We start from the raw sequence: 25,948 nt of genomic DNA on the forward strand, positions 1-25,948 counted from the left end.
TCATTATAACAAATTCCTTACAAACGGAGCGTTTGACAAAAATATTAGTTTTTGCCGTTTGGAAAATTTTAAAAATACAAGATTTTTAAATTAAATTATTAAGTTTTATAAAAAATGTTTAACATTTATTAATTAATATCGATATAATATTTCAGATCCTTATTTCGTAAACTATGCAAAATTAATATTCTTTATATTTAATTTGATATGAGTCAACTACCCTATTTATATAGTTTCCTAGAAATTGAACAAAGGCTTTAACAATTACCTGGAACTGGAGTAATAAATCTCTCTACCAGGAATTGCAGGGAGCAACATGATTCGTTTGAAGGATTTAAATCAAAGTTGACACTGCATAAAATGGGAACTATAATGAATTTTAATTCCTACAAACAAAGCTTTGTATCGCACTAACAAAAAATTGCGTCGATCCGCTTCTATTTCCCATCTGTATATTCCGTTACGTTGCATTTTTTTATCTCCACACTATCGTTGTAAAATCCGCTGCAATATTCACTTTTGAAAGCTGAGTTTGGATTCATACCCCACTACACAGCATGTTGGGGTAAATCACACAAATAGGGCCAGACGGCTTCCAGATGCGCCCCTTAGTTATTGTTTGCCATTTGAAATTACATCTTACACCGTGGGCATATGAGTGTTTATGCATTGTATTGGTATTTGTTTAAGTATTTGGAAAAAAAATGCTTCATGAATGAACGGAGGTCGGTTCACGGCTGTAGCCGGGCATTTTGCCGACAGTTCCTGCGCGATTAATAGCTCGACAGTGTAGTGGAGTGTTTTTTGCCGTAATTTAAGGTGCAATAGTAGGTTTTATACGAGATTTTGAAGGGGCAAAAGCAGGTGGGTCTCTCCTCAACCTTTTGGGGCTACACAGGATGTCTTGGCAGGTTTCTTTGACATGTGCGCCTTTGATGTGTTTATTGATCGAGTTGTGTGTTACTAGCGCTTGAATTTAAGTTTTTTGAGGTCTTTTACTAACTTACTAAGTACCTACATACATTGATATTTTATACTAGCGCATCAAAAACGAGGCGGAGAATGTGCATTTGTCTTAATTTCATTTAGTCCCTTATTAAACCACGAAAGTTATTTAAACATATAATACTAAAATATTGTCTCCAATGTCGAGTTGTGTGTTTAGGAAGTGTAAAAACTGTATATACAAAATGTAAGTAAATACAAAATGTGTGCGTTCAGTCGAGTCGCTAAATTCGGATCACTTTTTGCGATGATTTTGTAGGCACGTAACAAATCTATAGTATAAAATTATCATTGCCGACGTAGGTTTAATTACCATTACCATAACTGTTCAGTTAAAATTAATACAAGTGAAATTTTATTGTGCTATTTGAAAGTTAACTTGTGATGATAGTGTAAGAATGACAGTTTCAAAATATTTTATTTCAGTGAAATCAGAATTTATTCCAATAAAATATTATAGGAAATTTATTTAATGTCTCGTTTTACAATGAAACTAAAAAAAATAACCTATGATAAGACGTCATCAGATCGCTGAAATCATTTCATTTACACTATCAATGTACAGCTACGAACAAAGTACTTACTCCGCTATGGAGGTCAAAATAATTGAAAATAATTATGAAACCGTTGACTCTGTGTTGAATAAAAGCGAGTCATTGGTCGTGGATAAAATTTGTTATAGTTTTATATAAGTCTAAGATTTAACGATCTTAATAGATCTTGAGATTTCCGCTTTAGGTACTTTTATTATAACACTTTTTTATAATGTTAAAAACAATGAAATAACGATTCAAATGAATGAAACAGCTCTAACTGAGTAAAGACAATTTGACAAAATTAACAAAATGTATTTGTTGAAAATTGAACATTGGCACAATCTTTCGTAATAGTTTAATTATAAGTATTAGGACTCAGGCAACTGCAGTGTTTAGGGCTTTTCACATTACTGTATTTTTTAAATTATGTTTTTCAAGTCAATATTCTTATAGGGGGCTAAATAATTTTAATGTCTGTGTTCATCAACATAAGGCGTGTTAAGCCTGCATGTAATTGTACACCGACAACCATGTCCAGACACAAACACAGTAATGCTGAATAACGGGAGAGATAAGCATGTAGAATGTACTGGCACGAACTACCTCTATCACAATTCACAAGAAGCTGTATACTTCTAAATGCACAGAGACAGACTGTATAAAAAAAAAGAAAAAGAAAGAAAGAACGATCTTTTTTTTAATAATGCCACACATTATTTTTACAAAATGTATGGCTTAACTGTCTACTCAAATATTGGAGCAGTGGCATAAACTAGAAAACCACATAGGTTAAATGGTTTTCTATATTATACATTATTATTCTGTGTCATTTATTCCGAAAACCTACGTATTTCCGCGGAATCCTGAAAAGCTAACAATACAATATTTTTTCCAGAATGTTACCCGAATATCCGACAATATCAAAAACAGAAGCCTACCCACCTGCAAACATAACAGCACAAGAGCTCTACTTTATACTATCAAAAATATTCCTCCAGGAGAATCAGCAAAGTGCTAATAGTCCAGAAGAACCGGATGGTATTGCCAGTTTTAATTTAAACAATGATGATATGAAGAGATTGCTAATGGAATATGCCTATAGAGGCAGTAATATATCATATTATAGATAACAAACTAGTCAATTATAATTATACTTAGTCAAATATAAGGGTAGGAGTAAATTACGTAATGCGTTAAAGGGGTGGGACAGGAGTATGACAAGGGGTATCCCCCCTTTTAAGCTTCGTGACGGAACAAACGTCACTCGTAACGAAATGAGGTAAAAATAATTATTATATAATTTGTACTTTAATATAAGTATTATGCAATTTAGGAGACATAATCAGCATTAGATATATGTTTATATGTACTCATATTTATATTAACAAAGCTATAAATTTATTTCAAGATTATATAATTTGATATTTTAAAAATCTTTAACATAATCTTAAGGAAAATGAATGAAGGAATATTAATTATAATTATCACGCAATTAGAAACGTTATTTCATGCAATAAATACCAAAGATACGAGACAATGATTATATTTTTATTCTAGTTTTTATTTTTACATTAAATAAAGTGTTCAGTTTCTTATAGTGTTTTTATAGCGTATTTACAATCTAAAATCTAAGAAAGCTGAAATGGCAACGGGCAGGGCGCACAGTTAGAAGAACCGATAGATGTCAGGGGTCCCAAAGTGCTGGAATGGCGACCCCGCACTGGAAAGCGCAGAGTCGACCTCCCACTAGGTGGACCGAGGACATTAATTGGGTTGCAGGGAGTAGGACGCTGGCGGCTCGAGACGTTTTTTTCGGAAGTCCATGCAAGAGGCCTATGTCCAGCAGTCATCCATCGGCTGTTAATGATGATGATGATGATTATGATGATGACTATGATGATGACTATGATGATGATTTACAATAAATATGTTAAGAACAAGTAGTCTGCTATATATACACCTACTCATATCTTACTATGACTGTATAAGCTAGTTAGGCGGTCAGAAATATTTATAGACGTAAATTACTAACTATAACGTGATTCTTTACATTTTAGACATGCATTGTTTTTTTTAAAAAACTGGGTAGAGCCTTCTAATAGAAATGAGGAATATACTGCTTATGCCCACCAAAGTCCAAGCTGCTATTTGGTTGTAAATTCTATGTTAATTTGGAAATCATATGTAAATCTATACACATTTTTTTTGTTTAATGCCAAAGTAAATATTCTAGTGAATAGGTAATTAAAAATAGGTAGTACAATTTTTTTTTGTAAATTAGATGTTATCATGATGTTTTAGCAAATAAATTTGGTATATGATATAACGTATGTGTTTGGTTCTCATGTCCTGGTATTATGGTCAATAATAAATACTTACTTTCAGTCAACTTTTATTGAATTAAGATTGAAATATATTTGCATTAGATATACGAGTACAATATACTAGCGGACCCGGTCGAACTTCGCTTTGACTTCTTCCCTATCCCTACTTCTATCCCCACCCTACCCCTACCCTACCCCTACCCTACCAATACCCTACCCTACCCTACCTCTACCCTACCCCTACCCTACCCCTGAATTAATTTGTTACAAAAAATGTGATATGGGTTATAGACAGAGATTGAGGAGAAGAACGTTTGAGTTCCAAGGTGCTAGAATACCTCCCACATGCTGGCGGCGCGAGGCCGTGGTATGTGGAGTCATTACAAGAGGCTTATGTCCATCAGGGGATGTCCTTCGGCTGACTGTGAAAATTGTGATTAAGGTCCACACTGACGACAAAAGATAATTTGTAAGCGTTCTCTTTCGTTGCCCACGACGATAGAAGCCCCGATTTCTTCCGTCACATGTACGTGGGTTGTAACCATGGTAACAGAGGTAAATGGATCAGGTCCTCTAACCATGTGGCACGTCGATTCTCTATCTACAAACGCTAACGCTTCGAAAATTAAAAAAAAATATGGGAATGACATTTGCTATCGACAGGTCGCGTGATCAAGTTATCGCATATATTTTGTTAGTTTTCGAATCGTTAGCGTTTGTAGAAAGAAAATCGACGTGCCACAAGGCTAGAGGCCCTGTACTAATCTCATTCTATCCAAATTTACGTTGATTGTCCCTTCCGTTCTAGAACTTGAGTCTTGCAGAACGCTTTTATTCGACGAGCTCGCCACCAACGCTGCTATATATATAGAGACTATATAGACTATATAGAGACTACATCAAAAACACATAATAATAATAGTATAAATAATACCTTCGACAATGTCGGAATGGTTTGTTAGAAAGGTATGTCACGTACAGGCCACACTTTCGGGGTTACTCAAGTCTAACCCAGAATTTTTAATCATAACAACTTTGCTAAAGGATGGTTGGTATGGTATGGTTATTCTTATCAGTAGGTATATAAGCCCTCATTCGCACAAGAGATTTTTTTAACGGACTTTAAAAAATCGTTCAAGTACAACAAAATATGCTCTCCCAAGTATATGTTCACTCGACAGCGTTTTTAAAACACGACGTTTTTTTTCGAGCACTATAGCATTTTCAATTTTGGGCATTGGATCTTCATTTAACTTTATACTATATTTGATCGCTTTTTTAACGTCCGTTAAAAAAACTCTCGTGCGAATAAGCGCTAAACTCGTTTTTATATTCATATTGATGATAACTATATATATATAAAAAAAATCTATGATCATTCCAATTCATCAGTTTATTTGGATAGCCACCACAGGGCCAAAGGCTTTTTCTTTACATTCATCAATAATATTTTATCAATGACAAATATATAAAGTAGAATTATATTATTTTAGAAACATGAGTATCCCCACTAGTTTTGAACCCACACATAAGCTCTTAGTCATGAGCAGGTTCTTGAAACGCGGCGCGAGCCAATATGCTATAAAGTAGAATTAATTATTATTTTACGTAACTATAATAAATTTTACTTTGAGGCTAAATAGTGATGATTTATTGTAAAGTACTCAGCAGAACCTTCCATCCAAATCAATGGCAGAGTTTATTCAATTCATTCATTCAGTTTCAATTTCAAAGTGTTTGCAAAATAAGAACTTGAATTAAACGAATTATGATTGAAATGATCAGTCATTTTGCAAAAAGAGATTCTGATTATTATCAATTGGGCCAGCTTGATAACTGGGTTCCATCCAGGTGGTACTAGAAATAAAAAAAAGAGCTAGCAAGAAACTTAGCATATCCTCCTAAACGAAGAGACAACGCTAAGCATTATAAATCGCAAAAGCAAAATTTTAATTTTAATCAAGCTCTTATCTGTTTATGAGCAAAAAAAATGCATATCAAAGAGAGATAATCGAAAGTTGAAGCAAGAGACAATGAAAAAATATTGGATTTATAATAATAACCCGATTAATGTGGAGGATTAAAAATAAAACAAAGAAAAAATGAGAAAATAAGTAAAATGTTTAGGTACTCTCGAATTATTAAATTGATTTACTTGCCTATTATTAATGAAAATAAATTAAATAAATATTATTGAATAAAAACAGTTATAAGGATTATGAGCGAGGTAAAAATTAAACAACATTGTTTCTTATCATAATATTTTTATTAGTATAGTTGAAACATAACTTAAATAGGTATATTCCATAATTACCCTGAGATGGGAAATAAGAGTAAACACAAAATTCGTGGACGAATTTATTACATTTAATTAAATATTCAATACATCTTTCGTTTAACAAATATATTTCGTTATTGACTAGTTAATGACTAGAACACCCTCGCGGGCCACCTGTTGCCTCCACATTTGATACACAACAACAATTTTACATCGAGATACCTTACACTAAACCAGAGCCCTGGCTGTAGGAATAGTTCGTTTGGGGAGATCACATCGATTGACACTAAATGACATAAACCACACAGAGTAACGTCCGAGAGAGAAGACAGAAGCGGGATTAGTTTCTGGCGGGCTCTGGGCCGAGCATCGCTCAGGCCATCGCCATTTCCCCGATGCCGCGGAGAAGGCGCATACGCAGCCGTGAGAACACGGGATGCTCGATGGGGATGCCGCGCCCGTGCAAGAAACGCAGCGTCTCCTGCGCGCACACCAAGAAGCCCAACTGCTCCGGGTCCATGTCAACGGGCACCGAGTCCAGCAGGGGGTCGTCGTTCTCGTCCCCGTAGGCGTCGCGGCTGTCCACGTCGCTGGTGTCGGACAGACCCGTCGCCGGGCCTTCGTTGTCCATCTCCACCGAGCAGATCCGCCCGAACAGCCGCTTCAGCGCTTGACGCTTTTCGGCGTTATCCGGGTCGTTCATCAGTGGTACGCTGCGTGAACGCTTTCGCCTTCGTTGACGTTTCAGATGCCGCTCGGTTTCATTGTCGCGATCGCGTTTGCGCTTACTCGTCATAGTCACAGTTAGCCCGCCGGCGTCTGGATCCGAACTACGAGTGGGCCGTGCACGGGGAACTGAAGGGTCTCGATGCGATCACACTAGTTGTTATTCATCTCGCTCGGACGCGGGCGCGGGTCGCTGCGATAGAGCGAGACGGTGCGGGCAGCTGCAGCGGGAACAGCTGGGCGAGCAGATGCAGGGTGCGGGGCACGCACGCTTTGTTTGATAAAGTTTATTCGGGAAAATAAAACTGTTAGCCGCGATTGCGCGAGCCGCGGGGCGAAGGTTGCGCGGGGCGAGAGGACCGGCCGGGCCGACAGCTGCGACGCATCTGCCGGTTCAGGTGAATTCCAACTGTCTCAAGGTGCCGACACAGAGTAATTAGGTGTGGCGAGGCAGTAACTAGGCGAACGTAAACAAAGCGAGCCCCGCGCCGCCGCGCCGGGGATGATAGCTCCGCTCGCGAGCTGCGAACGTAATTTACGTGCAAAAATAAAACCTGGCCGAGTTCATTGTTTTACCCGCTCGTATGGAAACTAATAGCTATCTGCGTAAATTGTAAAAATCAATACTCAGGTTTATGTAGTGCCGGGAAACGAGCTGCCGGCTCCAGTACCTAGCTCTGTGTACAGTACATAGTACAGTACATAGTATCGCCTTGCGGCTTTTCATAATCCGCTTCAAAGTGTGTTATGGACAGGGCTGCAGGCTTCAATGAGCGACCGTCTTAGGCACTTTGAGCAACAATGTTGTTACTGCGAACCTGTATACCGAATGTAACTGACGTTCTCATTGTACTACTGCCGGCACCTAGTTTTGTTTTTCTTTTTTTTTAAAAAGAATATTTGCCATATCTTTTTAAAATATGACCAATATTCCCATTCCCCTCCAACTAGTCGGGAAATACTGTGCTAGGAGTTGGTACGATAACAGGCCAACGGGGTGAGGATTGAACCACCACCTTTCGGTGATGAGTCCAACCGCTCTTACCGTTAAGCTATTAAGGCTTTGTTCGTAATCATTAAATACTTATTTTCATTGATCTTCTCGAGAAATTTTTGTATTTTTGTATAAATGGTTGCTAACAAAGAACTCTCATATTTAATATCTGTATACGTATACTTTAACGAGCGTCTGAACTTATTTTTGTCATCTCTTACAATAGTTGTCACGAGGTGTTCTAACAAAATAAATATAAAGCCCCAGTATTACCTATCAACTTCTTTGTTCTTCATACAATTCTTTGTTGTTCATATATTTTTGCTAGCCTCTTAGCAGTCTCATTTGATACTAAGTGGCGTTTCATCATCATTATCAACTCATATTCGGCTCACTGCTGAGCTCGAGTCTCCTCTCAGAATGAGAGGGCTTTGGCCAAAGTCCACCGCGCTGGCGGACTTCAAATACGCAGAGAATTAAGAAAATTCTCTGGTATGCAAGTTTACTCACGGTGTTTTTGTTTCACCGTTTGAGACACATGATATTTCATTTCTTAAAATACACACAACGGAAAAGTTGAAGGTGCATGTCCCGGACCGGATTCGAATTTACAGCCTCCGGAATCGGAGGCAAAGGTCATATCCACTGAGCTATCACGGCACGGCGTTGATTTTGGTAAATGTATTTATAGTACCTACTCCCAAATAATTGATTAATTGCGGTTACATTGGTAACCTAACTACCACCAGACCTAACCTGAAATCAATATAATTTTTTTTTACATAAATCCAAGGAATTGAACCGAGACCGAGAAGTCGAGACCTTTTTGCTATAAAGCAACGCACACACTTCACTTCCAAACACCTCTGTAGTCTGAACATTGCTTCGATCCCCGATAAGCCTCTGGCACTAGGTAACTACCCCTATATCGCAATACACTTAGCTTTGGGGTCAATACCCTGGTGACGTACCTATTTTTCACAGCAACATAAAAGAATAGAAGAAGTAAGCAAGACACTCCCCCGAACGAGTTTTGACACAAAGAACTTTTAGTACGAAATCCCTCCGTTATTTATCTACATATTCTACAGGGTGATAGCTGACATCAAGGCCTACTAAAATAATGCCTGGCCATTAAACGGACATACAAAAAAAAAACGTTAAACAAAAAAGTCCCTTTTTTTGGAAAAAATACATTTGCAGTAAAAAACCTAGAAGATGGAAACCTGGCTTAATATTGGGCTGCTCAAGAATGATGATGATGATTATGATGATATATTACAACTACAGACTATAAACGAGCATTGTAACTATCAGGTTCTGTAGCCAAGAGGTACGTCGATTTTCTTTCTACGATCGCAAACGCTTCGAAAACTAGAAAAATGTATGGGAATGACAGATCTTGATCACGTGACCTATCGATAGCAAATGTCATCCCCATACATTTTTCTAGTTTTCGGAGCGTTTGCGATCGTAGAAAGAGAATCTACGTGCCACTTGGCTACAGGGGCAGGGCATGTAGCTATGTGGCATGTCAATTCTCTTTCTACAAACGTTAACGCTTCGAATCTAACAAATCCGATCGACAACTTGATCAAGTGACCTGTCGATAGTGTATGCAATTCCCATACATCTTTTAGTTTTCGAAACGTTAGCGTTTGTAGAAAGAGAATCGAGGTACCACATGGCTAAGTCCCCAGTTCTAATAGCGTTCTTCACTCAGTCTAAGGTAGAAGCGCGCTGACCTGAAAGGAGTTTGGCAGTCTATTAAATCCTACGTAATAGGTTTCTACCCGGCATTGTGTCTTGAACGTTACATCAATGGCGACTATTGAAGGATATTTTGATATAGGGGCACATGTTTAGATAGCCGCGATAGCTCAGTGGATAAGACTTCTGAGTCTGAGAAGAACTTCAGAGATTCCGGAGGCGTGGCTTCGGTCCAAGGCATCCACCTCCAACTTTTCACGTATCTCAAACGGTGAAGGAAAAACATCGTGACGAAACCTGTATACCTAAGGATTTTCTAAATTCTCTACGTGTGTGAAGTCCGCCAATCCGCATTGGACCAGCGTGGTGGACTATTGGCCTAACCCTTCATTCTGAGAGGACGCTCTTATTCAACAATGAGCCGAATATGGGTATATAATGATGATTTCTGGTTTCGATATTTATAAACTGGGTGTAATCAAATACCCCAAACTCTACCGTCAATTTTATATTTAAACAAAAATGTTTGATCACTTGCCGGCCTGCTATTGAAATGCCTCGTGTGATAAGCCGACGCAGCTTAATACCTGAATTTAGACATCGATATGCGACCGATGAATTTAGATAGTTATTTTGGAGTTTTCCTTTCATCCAATAGATCCTCAGTATACTCGTTCCTCCGCAGACAGCCGTGAACGGTACAGAGTTAAACAATATTAGTCAACATCGACAATCGGTATGCATATATGACAATGCTTTTGATTTCGTGTCCCACAGTTTATTATTGGAAAAGTTATACAGGTACGGCATACGAGGAAAACCTCTTGACTGGGTTAAAAGTTATCTAAAAAACCGGGAACAATGTGTAGGGACATTAACCATAAAAGTGACATTTATATTGACATTTTTTATTGACATTTATATTAACATTAATTAATTCGAACTTTGTTTTATTTTTATTATTTGTAAATTTGTAATTTGTAAATTAATTTGTAAGATCTGTTAACTTTTGCACGCCAACTATGGCAGGTTATGTGTTTAAATATAATATAAGACCTATGTAAATGTACCATATTCTGGCGAAATAAAAATTGATTGATTGATTGATTGATATGTAGAGCATTGATGGGTCTATGCTCTAAATCACCTCTTCTTTAAGACGAGAGCCTAGCCTAGTCAACTAAATAGGATCATCATCATCATCATCATCATTATCAACCCACATCGGCTCACTGCTGAGTTCGAGTCTTCTCTCAGAATGAGAGGTGCCAGGCCAGATAGTCCACCACGCTGGCGCAACTCGTATTGGCAGACTTTACACACGCAGAGAATTAAGAAAATTCTCTGGTATGCAGGTTTCCTCACGATGTTTACCCTTCACCGTTTGAGACACATGATATTTAATTTCTTAAAATGCACATAACTAAAATGTTGGAGAATCAAATAGGATAGTAATGATGAATGATGAAATTATTGATTGATTAAACAAATGAATGAAAAACCAACACTTTCATTCACGACACGAAGATTTTGAAACAACGTTCATGTTACTGAAGTTTCAAACAATTAGGTGTATTACAAAGGAAATTCAACCGAGCCACACTTCATACAATTTAAATGTCACGCCAAAATGGATTTTGCCTCTTTGTAATAAGGGTGGGAGAATATTAATTTCAAAATACATTCGGCAATTGGATCGCAAGCCATTCCCAAAATAATCGCCACAAATCTATCTCCCAGTCACGTAATATTTCGCACGTGGTTCCGGAATCCTTTGACCTTGTATTTATGGGTTTGTAGGAGTGAAATCTGGTTCACGCTTTTGACTTTATGGTATTATTAGGCTTCTATTTAAATTGCCCTGTTAATTTGACCATTGTCATATTAACAGGGCATTGTTTTGCATGGCAGGATCAGTATAGAACACACTTAGGGTTGCCAACATTTATTAACGCTGTGAAATATATAGTACACTAAAGAAAATAAAGTATTTTATAGAATAAGTAAAAAATAAATGAACATAATGTATTTGTTACCTATTTGTATTTATAAGAATCTAATTTATTAGTATTTCTTGTGTTTTTAAAAACTTTTTTTTTCTAAAATTAAGATTTAACAATTAATGAAAACCAACAATAAGATAGACAAGTTCGGATACGCTACACTATTACTTCTGTCGAAAAGTAATGTAAAAAAAATTAAGTATTATTGTGTACTATATATTTCTTCAACAGAATTTAGTACGCAGTCCGTAAATATAGTACAATACTATACAGGGTGTCCCGTAATTAATGGATAAAACGCAAATGGTAGATACACCACCTAATTATCTAAAACTAATTTGAATAGTTTTCCAAAAAATTTAATTGTTGAACAAACTGCCTGATTGCCTACATGTGATAATCGCAAAATTACTGAATGCGTTTAAGAACTGGCTGGATACATATATGATATATGAACCGGCAGATATATGAAGCAATGAGAAGAACAAATATATAGGCGCACTAGCGAAAGCTGCTTAGCCTATAATTTACGATAAAAATAGTAAAACTTGTTCTGCCATCTCGTAGTATCCTTCTAATATTATAAAGGCGAAAGTTTGTGTGTAAGTATGTTTGTTCCTCTTTTACGCTATGGCTACGGAAGTGATTTAGCTGAAATTTGGAATGGAAATAGTCTGGATTAACACATAGGCTACTTTTCATCCCGGAAAAAACCACGGTTCCCGCGGGATTTGTGGAAACTGAATTCCACGCTGACGAAGTAGCGTGCGTCCGCTAGTAAAAAATAAAAATAACAATGTACATTGTATACGTACACGAAGTTATTTTTGAGTCATTTAAAAAAAGCTTAAACTGAATCTACTAATCAATACCTCAAAGTTCAAAGAGCTGAGTGCAAAGAATGCTTGAATAAACGGACTGCATTATCGAGTTAATTGACTTGGTATAGTAGACGCTTAATTAGAGGGGAAAATCTCTTTCAAAATACACATGCACCCACACACTGTGTACAGAACTCTACCTTTTGAGCGTTAGTTTCTTTGTTTGCATTTGTAGAGTATAATCAAGTCGAAACGAATTTATATTGAAAAGCCTACTTGAAAAGTAGACTTTTATGTTATAAATAATAATAATTATTATTATTTATAACTTTATCTATACTTATAATGAATCTGTAGAGAGGTCAATTCTGTACATGAAATATATTTCCAAAATAACTATGAGGGGGTGATTAGTGGTCGATACTGATGCCAAAAATGCACTCAGTAAAATTTTTGTTTGTATGTTCTTTATAGAAACAAAAACTACTCGACGGATTTTAACGAAACTTGATACAATTGTTTTTCATACTTCTGGGCAGGTTATAGTATACTTATCATCACGCTACAATCAATAGGAGCAGAGCAGTGAAGGGAAATGTTGAGAAAACGGGAGATGTTACTCAATTTTTTTAAGCTTCCGTCCGTTTAAGGTACGGTAGTGATAGGGTAAGAATAGGGTAGGAGTAGGGTAGGGGTAGAGTAGGGGTAGGGTATGGGTAGGGTTGGGGTAAGGTTAGGGTAGGGTAGGGGTAGGGATAGGGTAGGGGTAGGGTAGGGGTAGGGTAGGGTAGGGTAGGGGTAGGGGTAGTAGGAGGGTTTCACGCGGACGAAGTCGCGGGCGTCCATAGTTTAACATAAAACTATACAATATAAAAAATTACGACACCGGTAAATCGGCTTGCCTTTCGGCATAAGCCTCCATAAGATCTTCCATGCTTTGCTTTGAACTTTCCTTTTCCAAAGTCTTCCTGCTGTCATCTTCAATTTATCTTGCCATCTTCTTAATAGCCTGCCGTGTCACCTGTTATTGTCTCTAGGGTACCACACAGTTACGTCCTTAGCCCAATTCGTTCTTTATTGTTTTGCATTAAATGATCAGCCCATTTCCATTTCAGGTTTCTGATTGTATATATGTCACATCTGTGACCTTTGATTGACCTCGTAACTTTAATTTCATATTTTCGACTTATTATTTTCCCCATTATCTTAAGTATAATACTATTATCTGACGTTTCGAAAGAGCTTGTAAAGTAAGCCTATTTGAAATAAATGAATATTTGATTGATTGTTTTGATTTGTTATTTCATTTTTTGAATAAACCCTTGGGAAATATCAAGCCTGTCGGTAAGTTCTACTATTATAAGGCAGATTCTAGCAAGAAGAGCAAGAAAAAACTTAGGACCCTTCAAGAAGGATTAAATTTTATAATTAATTAAATAACAAAAAAGATAGTACAGAGAATAGCTTACAAAATTTTTTGAGTTTGGTGACTTTAATTTCCCAGCAAGGTTTACTGATGGAAATCTAAAATTGGCGATAAAGGCTAGAAAGAAAGAGAATAGTAGGAATTAGTTGGGTCTAGAGTTAACTGTTTCAAGTCAAAGTAAATTGAAAAATGTACATATTTTTAAGATATAAACGTGTCTCAAATGGTGAAGAAAAAACTTGCAGACTGCCAATTTGTATTGGGCTGGTTGAGTGGATGATGATAATAAGTTTCTTCCCTGCGAAATCACGACACTTATTATTGACTAGCGGACGCCCGCGACTTCGTCTGCGTGAAACCCTACTACTACCGTACCCCTACCACTACCCTATCCTTACCCTACCACTACCCTAGCCCTACCCTAACCTTACACTAACCCTATGGTAGGGACCATGCGACGGCGACGGTAGCTTAAATAAAAATTTTAATAAAAAAAATTCAACCGACTTCCAACTCAAAAATTAACCTAAACTAAAAAGCAAAAAATAACATCTTACCTATGTGCTACCTTCTGATCAGTTTGAAGGCGGTGCCAAGCCAGTGATGTTTTAATTCAAGCCGTTTAAATTACGCAATTTCTGTGGTTCTTTCAGAAACAGCTTTAATTAAAACATGACACTGACATGGTGGATTGGCACCGCCTTCAAACTGATCAGAAGGTAGCACATAGGTAAGATGTTATTTTTTGCTTTTTAGTTTAGGTTAATTTTTGAGTTGGAAGTCGGTTGAATTTTTTTTATTAAAATTTTTATTTTTCAATTTTTAGTGTTAACACACCTACTGAGTGTGAACTGACTGTCCTCCGTCTTCATCACCAGACCCTCTATGCAGTCACAATCCATATGGGTGGAAAGTTCTCATCAATATAAAATTTATCAAGTCCAAACACAAGGTAGCTACGGTGAACCGTCGAGGAGTTCCCTTTACTCTCCTTCATCTTCATCACCAGACCTCTAATACAGTCATAACCTATCCAGGTGGAAAGTTCTAATCAATACAAAATTATCAAGTCAAAACACAAGGTAGCTACTGTGAACCGTCGAGGAGTTCCCTTAACTATCCTTCGTTTTCTTCACCAGACCCCTAATACAGTCACAACCCATCTAGGTGGAAAGTTCTCATCAATACAAATTTATCAAGTCCAAACACAAGGTAGCTACTGTGAACCGTCGAGGAGTTCTCTTCACTGTCCTTCGTCTTCATCATCAGACTCTTAATACAGTCACAACCCATCTATAGTCCACAACTTTAGGTTTTTTACACAACAATAATACTACTCAAAAAGGTTCTTTTAAGCGACACTTTTCGTTTCGATTTACATACATTTTATTTTTAATAATAAGCTTTACGGCTCTGGGTTCTAGCCCTTTTGAGCCCGGATTCACATACAATTAATTAATTATCTTGGACTAATTATAGAAGGACCTGCCTCGCAAGACGTTACCTCTCTGTCAATCAATCAACGATCTAACGCGTGTATACTTATATCGTATCGATGTTTCATTGTTGTAATCGTTTTCGTCGACTGAAAAAACTCCCTAATCATTCCGGTTTGTGTAGTAAGTAGTTCAATGGCATGAAAAATGGTCAACAACTTCTAATTCACTAAAAGATGACGTGACGTTCGATTTCAGTTTCACCTGATGGTAAGCGATGATGCAATCTAAGATTTTTTTTTTTATTGTTTACAAGTTAGCCCTTGACTACAATCTCACCTGATGGTAAGTGATGATGTAGTCTTAGATGGAAGCGGGCTAACTTGTAAGGAGGAGGATGAAAATCCACACCCCTTTCGGTTACGGCATCGTACCGGAACGCTAAATCGCTCGGCGGTACGTCTTTGCCGGTAGGGTGGTAACTAGCCACGGCCGAAGCCTTCCACCAGCCAGACCTGGTCCAATTAAGAAAACCTCCAATCCAACCCAGGACCTCCTTCTTGTAAATCCACCGCGCATACCACTGCGCCACGGAGGTCATCAAAAACATAATTATAATAAATAATAAATTTGTAATAAAAACAAGCATATCTAAAAGAAAAATAGATACTATTCTTCTAACGAACGAACAAACAGCAAAACATCGATCCATTAATTTAATATTCTGTGTACAGATTATATTATTCTTGTTAAATATTTTATTATTTATTTTTGTTAAATATTATCGATGACTGAGTTTACCTCGTACCCTTCAAAAACGACAGACAATTTTGTTGCTGCATTTGGGTGCGATCCATTTCCATTTCTAATTCCTCTATGTTAAATATATAGAGTTTGCACAAAAACAATACAAACGACATAAAAAGAACCCAAGCAGACATGAGTCACAAACCATTATGAAAAATAAAGATATTGAGTTTTATGGGTATTAAATGTGCATTTATAAAATTAAATTATAACTTTAATTATTTTATAAATGTCGTATTTTCATATCAAAAGAAGAAAGAAGTTGTAATTAAAACGATGATTTCTTTTATTTTAATGTGAATTTAACCTTTCATTTATTGCAGAATTACCATATACTATGATAATTTTTTTGATTTTGTATTAATAAGTGAAAGAAGATTTGACATTTGACAGTTCACACTTCACAGCACAGAACACTACTTTATTTGCTGTCTATGACTAATACTCCTACTTATATATCAGTATTCGTTAATGATTCTTTAACTAAATCCAGTCTGTCGTGCGTATTTTCTTCCCTTGTAATTTTTGTTATTTCGTTTTGTTCTCGTTTCGTTGTTATTGTTAATTATAGTTTATTTGTTGTTTGTTTACTGTTTTTACCCGACTGCAAGAAGGGTTATGTTTTTCGCGCGTATCTTGTATGTATGTATGTAATATTCTTTATTACCTCATATCTTCCAAACCGTTGAACGGATTTACGTAATTCAGATAACGTTAGATTTGTTTTAATAACCCAAGTGTTCTTAGATAGGTGAAATTAGAAAAAAAAACCAACAAGACGACTGTGAGACGTTATAGAATCGGGGTGAAGTTTTTTTTTTTGTGAATATTTCAACATGCGAATCAAATTCAAGGGATTTTTGTGAGAATTTCAAAATAGTATATCATGGCCATGTTAAAAAAACTACAATTAGGAAAACGTTATTTATTAATTCTAATATTAATTAAGTCTATACATAATACGCGAGGCGGACGACTATAAGGTGCGAGGTTTATGAAGTGTAGTTATAAAACACCTAAAATAGACTAAAAGAAATATATTGATTATAAAAATCGGACAAGTGCGAGTCGGATTCGGCCACCGAGGGTTGCGTAGATTTTTTGAATATTTACTTAATTTCGGTTGGACTTAGGTATACATTATCGTACTTTGTAACAAACGTAACCAATAAATCCGAAATTCACCATCTATCGTAACTAAAAAGTGTGAAATAAATTAATTAATTAAACAAATATAAAAACCCGGCATAAATGATATAAAAATTGATCAAACTAAAGTCGGGACCTAATAAAAAATGTAGACGAAATTCTATTCAATATAATAGGTCCCGACTGTTTTCTAATTGTTTTCTACACTTCTGGACTGAGCTTTTTTTTTCTTTTCAGTTTTTTTATCATTTATGCAGTCGGGTTTTTTATCAGTTTAATTAATTAATTTTATTTAGTTTAGTACGAAAATTAGTGAACCGGAGCCTGGTACTAGCCGGAGCAGTTATTCCGCGTTGCTATTGTTTCCGTCACCAAAAAAGAAACGTACGAATCAATCACCCTTATCGTCCTCCGAGAAAACCGTTTTGATTAATGTGTTTAAATATGTCGAGGAAACCTTATGCTTGCTTCTACATAATAAAGAAACAAAACTATAAGAGTTCTTTATTGCCTACGGAACCCTTAATATAAGTGAAGCATTATCTGTTTGATAAATAACAGGATATATTATATAGGAATATAAAATTAAAAAAATATTTGTTTACCACAGGAAGTTTTATTTCATGATAATATTCGTAAATAATGATAAAATGTTGAGCAAACCTGAGTCAGCTGTTTTTGTTTGTTTACATAGTTTAAAATACCTACTCAATCTGACTATAGGTGGAAAGTTCTTATCAATACAAATAAATTAAGCCCAAACAAAAGGCACCTGCTGTAAATCGTTGACGAGTTCCATCGTCTGTGTATCGGCTCCATCATCAGACCAACTCCAGACCTTCATAAAATTGTAGTGGTTTAAAATACCTTATGGAAACATTAACAAACGCACTAACCGTCCCTACGATTTTCGAAAGTTCCCCTCGATTTCTCCAGGATGCCATCATCAGATCCTGACATGAAAAAAATGGGACCACCCTGGAATCAAACCCTTCACAATAAAAAAAGAATTTTCAAAATCGGTCCACAAATGACGGAATTATCGCTGGACATACATAAAAAAAAAAAAAAAAAAAAACATACATACAGCCGAACGTAGAACCTCCTCCTTTTTGGAAGTCGGTTAAAAATGGAGTATCTTCTCCCGTTTTCTCAATATTTCCCTTCACTGCTCTGCGCCTATTGACGGTAGCGTGATAAAAAGTATACTTTAACCTGCCCAGGAGTATGAAGAATAATTGTACCAAGATTTGTTAAAGTCCGTTGAGTAATTTTTGTTTCTATAGCGAACATACCACGCGACGGAAGCTTGAAAAATTGAGTAACTTCTCCCGTTTTCCCAACATTTTCCTTCACTGCTCTGCTCCTATTGATCGTAGCGTGATGAAAAGTATACTATAACCTGCCCAGGAGTATGAAGAATAATTGTACCAAGTTTCGTTAAAATCCGTCGAGTAGTTTTTGTTTCTATAAAGAACATACAGACAGACAGACAGACAGACAGACAGACAGACAAAAATTTTACTGATTGCATTTTTGGCATCAGTATCGACCACTAATCACCCCCTGATAGTTATTTTGGAAATATATTTCATGTACAGAATTGACCTCTCTACAGATTTATTATAAGTATAGATTATGTTTTGTGTTGTAATTATAGTTTATCATAAATTATTTAGTTTGGACATGGAGAACATTTCAGACAGGGAAGGTGAGTGTTGATGCATTCTGAAAGGATTCTTCTGCAAGGAGGAAAGGCATCAGATGAATGGTAACATGGCTGATTACCAATGCCACAGAATACATATGTCATGCGATGCGATTCAGCAATTGCCAATCCTAATATTATGAATGCGAATGTGAGTTTCTTTGTCCTTTCCTCTTGCCTAATTAAGGGCACTCGATGTGCATGTACTACTACCTGTTTGTCCTACGAACACAATGGTTATGGTAAAGGCGGGTCCAGACAAGTTTAACGCGTTGTGTAAGATTACGTGTAATTTAGTGTCAACAAACATTGTGGACGGCACACGAACTCAAAGCGAGTTGTCTACGCAAATCTATTTCAAGAGCGGTTTCCAACAGTTGCGAGCACTACGAGCGCCTTTGTTCGTGCAAAAAACCGACAGCCGATGGATCAGCCCGAAAGCCGTCAGCGTTACATGTAATGCTCGTAGTGCCGTCCACACATTAAGCGTTACACACGTCTGGAACCGGCTTAGTAGCATATGGATATGGGAATACGTACAAGATAAATATCTCTAAAAATACTAAATCAAAAACTTCAGTCAAAACCAAGGCAACTAAAACCATGTAACCTCTCTTTACTAAACATATACCTACGTATCTTTTAGCTCTTTTATGCGTAGTACGGAAGAGTAATTAAAAAAAAAAGAAAAAACAGTCTCTCATTTGGTCTATTTTCTCTGAAACCGAACGACGAGTAAGTCTGTTAGAGTTTGGTCGACGTTTCCTCATTAGAACGCCCTTTTACTTCACCGTCTTTTTCCTTTGCGTCGGTGTAGTTGGATTCATTATTAAATGTGGTATATTTTTTACAAGAACAGTAGTGCTATATTGTGACGTAACAGGTAGCAGCTACAGTGATTGTACCATTACTTTGTGGTAGAGGAAACATCTCGAGCAGGTCCCAGGACTTGTGACCTTGGGAACAGGTTTAAAGGATCCTTTCAGAAAGCATCAACACTCACCTTCCCTGCCTGAAATATTCTCCATGCCCACACTAAACAATTTATGTTTTTACGCCTAAACTATTAAAGCTATTTCGAAAGAGTTTGAACCAATGGAATGTTATATTATCAGCGAGTTTTTTATCTTCAAATCCCCATATGAACGGGATCTACGCAGTTGAAATCGCGGAGAGGCGGCTTGCCTGTAAATGAGTATGTTCAGTCAACAATATGCTAACTTTAATAGATAAGTGAAATATTATGAATTCACGCTTAATAAAAAACAAATTTCGATGTCAAACAAAGAATTCACAAAAGCAAGACTTACAAAAAAGTAATTAAAGCAAATAAGAGGAAATCGTGTACTATACAAATGTTTACGCTTACACTGAAATCAAATATCATTTAATGAATTACACCGTGCGAGCGCATTTTCAACTGTTTTTAATTACTCGCTCGTCGGAGATCAATACCCGATACACTGTCTGATAGACTATTGTTTAGTGCTGATGCAATGAAAAAAGAAACACCCTGTGAAATTATTTACGAATACATTATTCCATTTTTCCGTGCAGTTTACGATAACTGGAATTTCCGACTTTCAAATACTCTAGGACAGCGGTTCTTGAATTCTTTTGACGTCAGAACCCTTTTTGTTTCACCATTTTTCGGCGGAACCCTAGCTTAAGAAACAAGTAAACTAAAGACGGAAATATACTTGTGTCTCGTGTCGTAGAAGCTTATAGGTTTCATATATTTAATATGGTTAGAGACATACTAGTATGCCGTGTCGTGTCACGTCCTGTTAAATGTATGAAAACGTCTATGGTCTATAAGGCCTTCTTCTTAATAAGAGAGCAGATTTGAAGCTTACATCTACCACGCCAGTTTAATATAGAGTATTTTTATTCCCTTACAGTAGTATCGCTGTAAAAATGCAGTAGCTTCTCCCGTTTTCCAAACATTTCCCTTTCACTGCTCTGCTCCTATTGATCGTAGCGTGATGAAAAGTATAATATAACCTGCCCAGGAGTATGACGAATAATTGTACTAGGTTTCGTTAAAATCGGTTGAGTAGCTTTTGTTTCTCTAACGAACATACAGACAGACAGACAAAAAAAATTATACTGATTGCATTTTCACCCCCTGATAATTATTTTGGAAATATATTTCATGTACAGAGTTGACCTCTCTACAGATTTATTATAAGTTATAATAGAAGATTGAAGTATAGATATAATTGTCATTAACATGCTAAAGTTCCACCTGTTTAGAATATTGAAAGGTAAGTGAAGGCTGAATTTTATGGTTTGTTTATAAGTACGTAACTGAAACTTCCACTAACAGTTTATGAAGTAGTACTGAGGCACTACACTAGATGGCGCTATATAATTCTGTGAATAAAAATTAATGAAATAATAGTAAGAGATTTATTGAAACATTTAAAAAAGGTGTGAATAATATGTTAATAAATTGAGAGTAAGTAAACGCCAGATCTTCGGTAGTCAACGAATGCTCCTATAATACTGTCCTCCAATCATCCTATCTTAAGTAAGTACCTACAGGATAACCATGGCTCAAGTTATGGTGGCTTTGGGAAGTCCGACCATCACAGTCCCTTAGACCATAGTATAATTTGCTTATTTTTGTCTATTATTTATTATTTTATTATAAATTTGTATATATATTAAAAATTTGTTCATAAATCATAAAAAAATACAAAATATATTGTAATTCAAAAATTTTAAAAATTCAATCTCAAAGTGGTGAAATAGGGCTTGAAAGATAATATTGATTTCCACGCGGACGAAGTCGCGGGCGTCCGCTAGTCACTAATATATTACTTCCTAAATCTAAGAAGTATCGTACCGGAACGCTAAATTGCTTGGCGATAATGTCTTTGCCCGTAGGGTGGTAACCAGCCAGGGCTGAAGCCTACCTCTGGTGGTATCCGTCTGTCTTATTAATTTTTCATATTGTCTGATCTGAGTTTTGTCTGATGGTATAGGCTTCGGTTGTGGTTGGTGGCTGTCTGTTTTGTTTATTGACTTTTTTAAACTTCTGCTACTTGTTTTGTGTATCTGTCCAAAAAAAATATGTATTTTTATTTATTTTTTACAAGTTAGCCCTTGACTACAATCTCACCCGATGGTAAGTGATGATGTAATCTAAGATGGTAGCGGGCTAACTTGTTAGGAGTAGGAAAACAATCCACACACCTTTCGGTTTTTACACGACGTCGTACTTGAACGCTAAATCATTTGGCGGTACGTCTTTGCCAGTACGGTGGTAACTAGCCACGGCCGAAGACTCCCACCAGCCAAACAATAATTTTAATTAAAACTAATTAAATTATGTAAATGTATTTTGGGTCTACTAATAAATTTGTTGATTAATTTCCTTTGACACAAGCGTCGCTAGTAAATGGGTTTTAAGTAAAATATCGAGGGTGGAATGAACTAAATTAAATTTACCACTCTATATTGCTCTCATAAACGGGGCTTTACTTCCTTTGTGTATTTGATGAATAATTTATGGAACAACTTTCGTGGGCCGGGGCCCAATTGGTTCTAATGGAGGGCTTAAAAAGGTTTCAATCATGTTTCAATCATAATGACGGTTGTGGAGAAATATTATAGCACTAGCAGATGACCCGCGGCTTCACTCACGTACTTTCCGTTCCTGTATGAATACGGGGATAAAATATGCTTATGACGGCCTCCGTGGCGCAGTGGTATGCGCGGTGGATTTACAAAACGGAGGTCCTGGGTTCGAACCCCGGCTGGGCAGATTGAGATTTTCTTAATTAGTCTAGGTCTGGCTGGTGGGAGGCTTCGGACGTGGCTAGTTACCACCCTACCGGCAAAGACGTACCGCCAAGAGATTTAGCGTTTCGATACGATGCCGTGTAGAAACCAAAAGGGGTGTGGATTTTCATCCTCCTCCTAACAAGTTAGTCCGCTTCCGTCTTAGACTGCATCATCACTTACCATCAGGTGAGATTGTAGTCCAGGGCTAAAAAAGAATAAAAAAAAGACACTTCCAAATAAGGCTATCTATTATTAAAAAAATTCAAAATCGGCTAAGTATCTCTAGTCCCCTCAAGATCTCAGCCACTCTAGCCAAGTGAAACGTAGAAAATTTTATGGTAATGACAGATCTTGATCACTTGACCTGTCGATAGCAAATGTCATTCCCATAAATTTTTCTACTTTTCGAATCGTTTGCAATCGTAGAAAGAGAATCGACCACTTGGCTACAGGGGCAGTATCCCTACAACCTCACATATTTAATCTCTTTAAAAATATAGGATATTGCGTCAATTCAGATCCGCATCGTACGAATCGGACGCATCAAGCGGATTTTAGTTTTCTTTGTATAGAAAGTCATACAAGTGCGTCCACTGATCGGCATCGTACGGACCACATCGAACGGATTTTCGAAATCAATGTAGGTACTTTCCGAGGCACGTAGTTGTAACACCACCAACTACTGCGGACAGAAAATTTTAACCGAAACTTAGAACCTTGTAATCCGTAACCCAAATAGACTAACGATGATCGACCGACAATGCTTCCCAGGCAACACAAACACAAGCTACACGCGTCTTCGGCACCGGCGAAAACGTCCCCGATATCTGACGTCACCCTGACGCGAGTATCTTAACCCACGGTCTCGGGGGCTGATACACTCAGGCCAAAACACCCTTAAAAAATGGCCCCCTAAGCCTAGGGACCGAGTCTGAGAGGAGACGCCCTTAAAGAGTTGTTCTGCCTTCATCTTCTGCTTCTGCCTTCGGCCCCACCAGGCGATGCTTCTGCACTCGCCCAAATCACCTGGTGAGGCTGCTGAGGTTCTATTAAATAACCTAATAAGAATCATAATATTTTATTTTAGTTCGAACTCCTTACCTTATCAGCCGATATACATGCACTGCTGGACATATGCCTCTTGCATAGACCTCCTAGCACATCGGTCTCGAGCCGCCAGCATCCAGCGGCTCTCTGCAACCCGCCTGATATCATCGATCCACCTAGTGGGGGGTCACCATTCCAGCACCTTGGGACACCAACGTTCATCGGTTCTTTGAACTTGAGCTTCGCGACTCGCTGTGCGATGTCAGTGAATTTGGTTCGTCTGCGGATCTCCTCATTCCTAATTCGATCACGCAGAGAAACTCCAAGCATAGCTCGTTCGAACTCAGTAGTCATTATTTACAGCCAAACTAGTTAACCACAGAACTAATGAGGGATGCCTAGATTTAGATGTAGGTATAGTTAATATCGTAAAACAGTTGCGGAAGGTAGGAGTATCAAGGACACGTCAGCGAATAGGTCCTAAAACGCCGTAACGAACGTAATAAATGAATTCCCCTAGATCATAAAAATGCGGGTTGTGTATACGTATGTGAACGGGAGATAAGGTCAGAGAGCACGTGTCAGGAAAAGTGTTAGATAGGAAGATTACTTCACTAGGGAATAGAGGATTTTGATAGTATTTTAGATAGAACTGTAACAATGTTTGTACTCGTGTATCGCGTCTATCTTCTATAATAAAAATATACTCTTACTAGCGGACGCCCGTGACTTCGTCCGCGTGATATTTAGATCAAAAAAGAGTATTAAATTCGTTACACTGTGTATAATACTTTAATTAAACCACATCTAATATATCTTATTGAGGTATGGGGAAGTGCTTCCAAAACGAGATTAACCCAACTACAAACTGCTCAAAATAAAATAATAAAAACACTTTTCCAATATCCTTTCCGAACATCCACCAAGAAGCTATTTATTGAAACTAAAATTATGAATATACATCAACTTTATATATATAGCACGTGCATGTTTATCAAAAAATCTTTAAACAAGACGATCCACACAAATATAATTTTCACCAAAAGGAAAAATAAAACTCGCCGAGCCAGTTTCCTTACTTTACCTGTAACGAGAACAACTTATGGTAAAAAGACCCCAACCTATGAAGGAGCCAAATTTTACAATAAAATACCGAAACCAATTAAAAATGTAAACTCACTCAATGCATTTAAAACTAAACTAGCAGATTACATATTAAGTAATCCACAGCAGTTTAAATAATTATGACTGAACTAATGCATTGAGTGAGTAATAGCAAAAAAAACATGATGGCGAAGTAATATAAGTTAATTTAAGTTAAAAATTATGTTCTCATGTTAGCGGTTAAGCCTTTTTATGAGAATAAATATTATCTTAAACCTAAAATAGAGAAGCTTACATCTTTTCTTAAAATAGGTAAAAAAGGCAGGCAGTATTTGCTAGAAAGTGCAGTGTTAGTCGACCTCACCAGGTGGACTGACGATATCAAGTGTGTTGCAGAGAGTCGCTGGATGCAGGCGGCTCAGGATTGTGGTGTTCGGAAGTCCCTATAAAAGGCCTATGTCATGCAGTGGATGACCATAGGCTGATAAGATGATGAATTACTTTATTGGCTGGTAGAGCTACAAATTTTTAGTCTGTGTTTGTACGAATTATGCTCTTTGTGTTTGGCTGTAAAATATTGTTTTTTTTTTAATAAATTCGTGAAAGAAAATTGGTTAATTATACCTGTTCCTCGTAGAACACGTTAAGCCGTCGCTCGGTCCTGGGCATAATCATTAACATCTTGTATCTCAGATATAGGTCATTATCATTAACATCTTGTCTCTCAAATATAGGTCATTATCATTACCATTGTTTCTCTTATTATCACCCTAAATCTGACCTGCATTATAAGAACATCGTGGATAAGGTCTTAAACCTATTTCTTATAAAGAAGACCTCGATATTCGGTAACAATATTTTTGCTATACAGTGTGAGTTGGAATTCATTTTATTCTTTCCCTATCTACTACTATAGAAATAGATACAAAATCGTAATAACGACGTATTTTTTTTAAGTTTTGTTGCCAACTCTTCTTAGCAGATCCTGCCTTACTAACCAGTGGTAGAGTCACTATAAACAAGCAAACCTTATCATCCACCCAGATATAATAGGCCAGCTAATTCAAGTTTCAAAAGTGCTT

The 25,948-nt window shown here is 36.9% G+C and overlaps 1 protein-coding gene and 1 long non-coding RNA gene across 2 annotated transcripts; one reads left to right on the plus strand and one right to left on the minus strand.

Annotated features, from left to right (window-relative positions):
- The first annotated feature begins 589 nt into the window (after nt 1-589).
- On the plus strand, nt 590-3,867 carry LOC128199156 (uncharacterized). The gene is made up of 2 exons (XR_008251835.1): nt 590-864; nt 2,437-3,867. It is a non-coding gene; the product is annotated as an uncharacterized LOC128199156 (long non-coding RNA).
- A 2,242-nt stretch (nt 3,868-6,109) lies between these two features.
- LOC112045333 (uncharacterized) lies at nt 6,110-7,261 on the minus strand. Its single transcript, XM_024081481.2, has one exon. It carries the CDS (start codon nt 6,937-6,939, stop codon nt 6,517-6,519), a length of 423 nt encoding a protein of 140 aa, XP_023937249.1. The 5' UTR covers nt 6,940-7,261; the 3' UTR covers nt 6,110-6,516.
- Nucleotides 7,262-25,948: the final 18,687 nt, after the last annotated feature.

Source organism: Bicyclus anynana, chromosome 19, assembly GCF_947172395.1.
Source record: "Bicyclus anynana chromosome 19, ilBicAnyn1.1, whole genome shotgun sequence".
Lineage (NCBI taxonomy): Eukaryota > Metazoa > Arthropoda > Insecta > Lepidoptera > Nymphalidae > Bicyclus > Bicyclus anynana.

Excerpts from the sequence above, each read along its gene's own strand:
- LOC112045333 (XM_024081481.2), bottom strand. The coding sequence starts at position 6,939 with ATGACGAGTAAGCGCAAACGCGATCGCGACAATGAAACCGAGCGGCAT.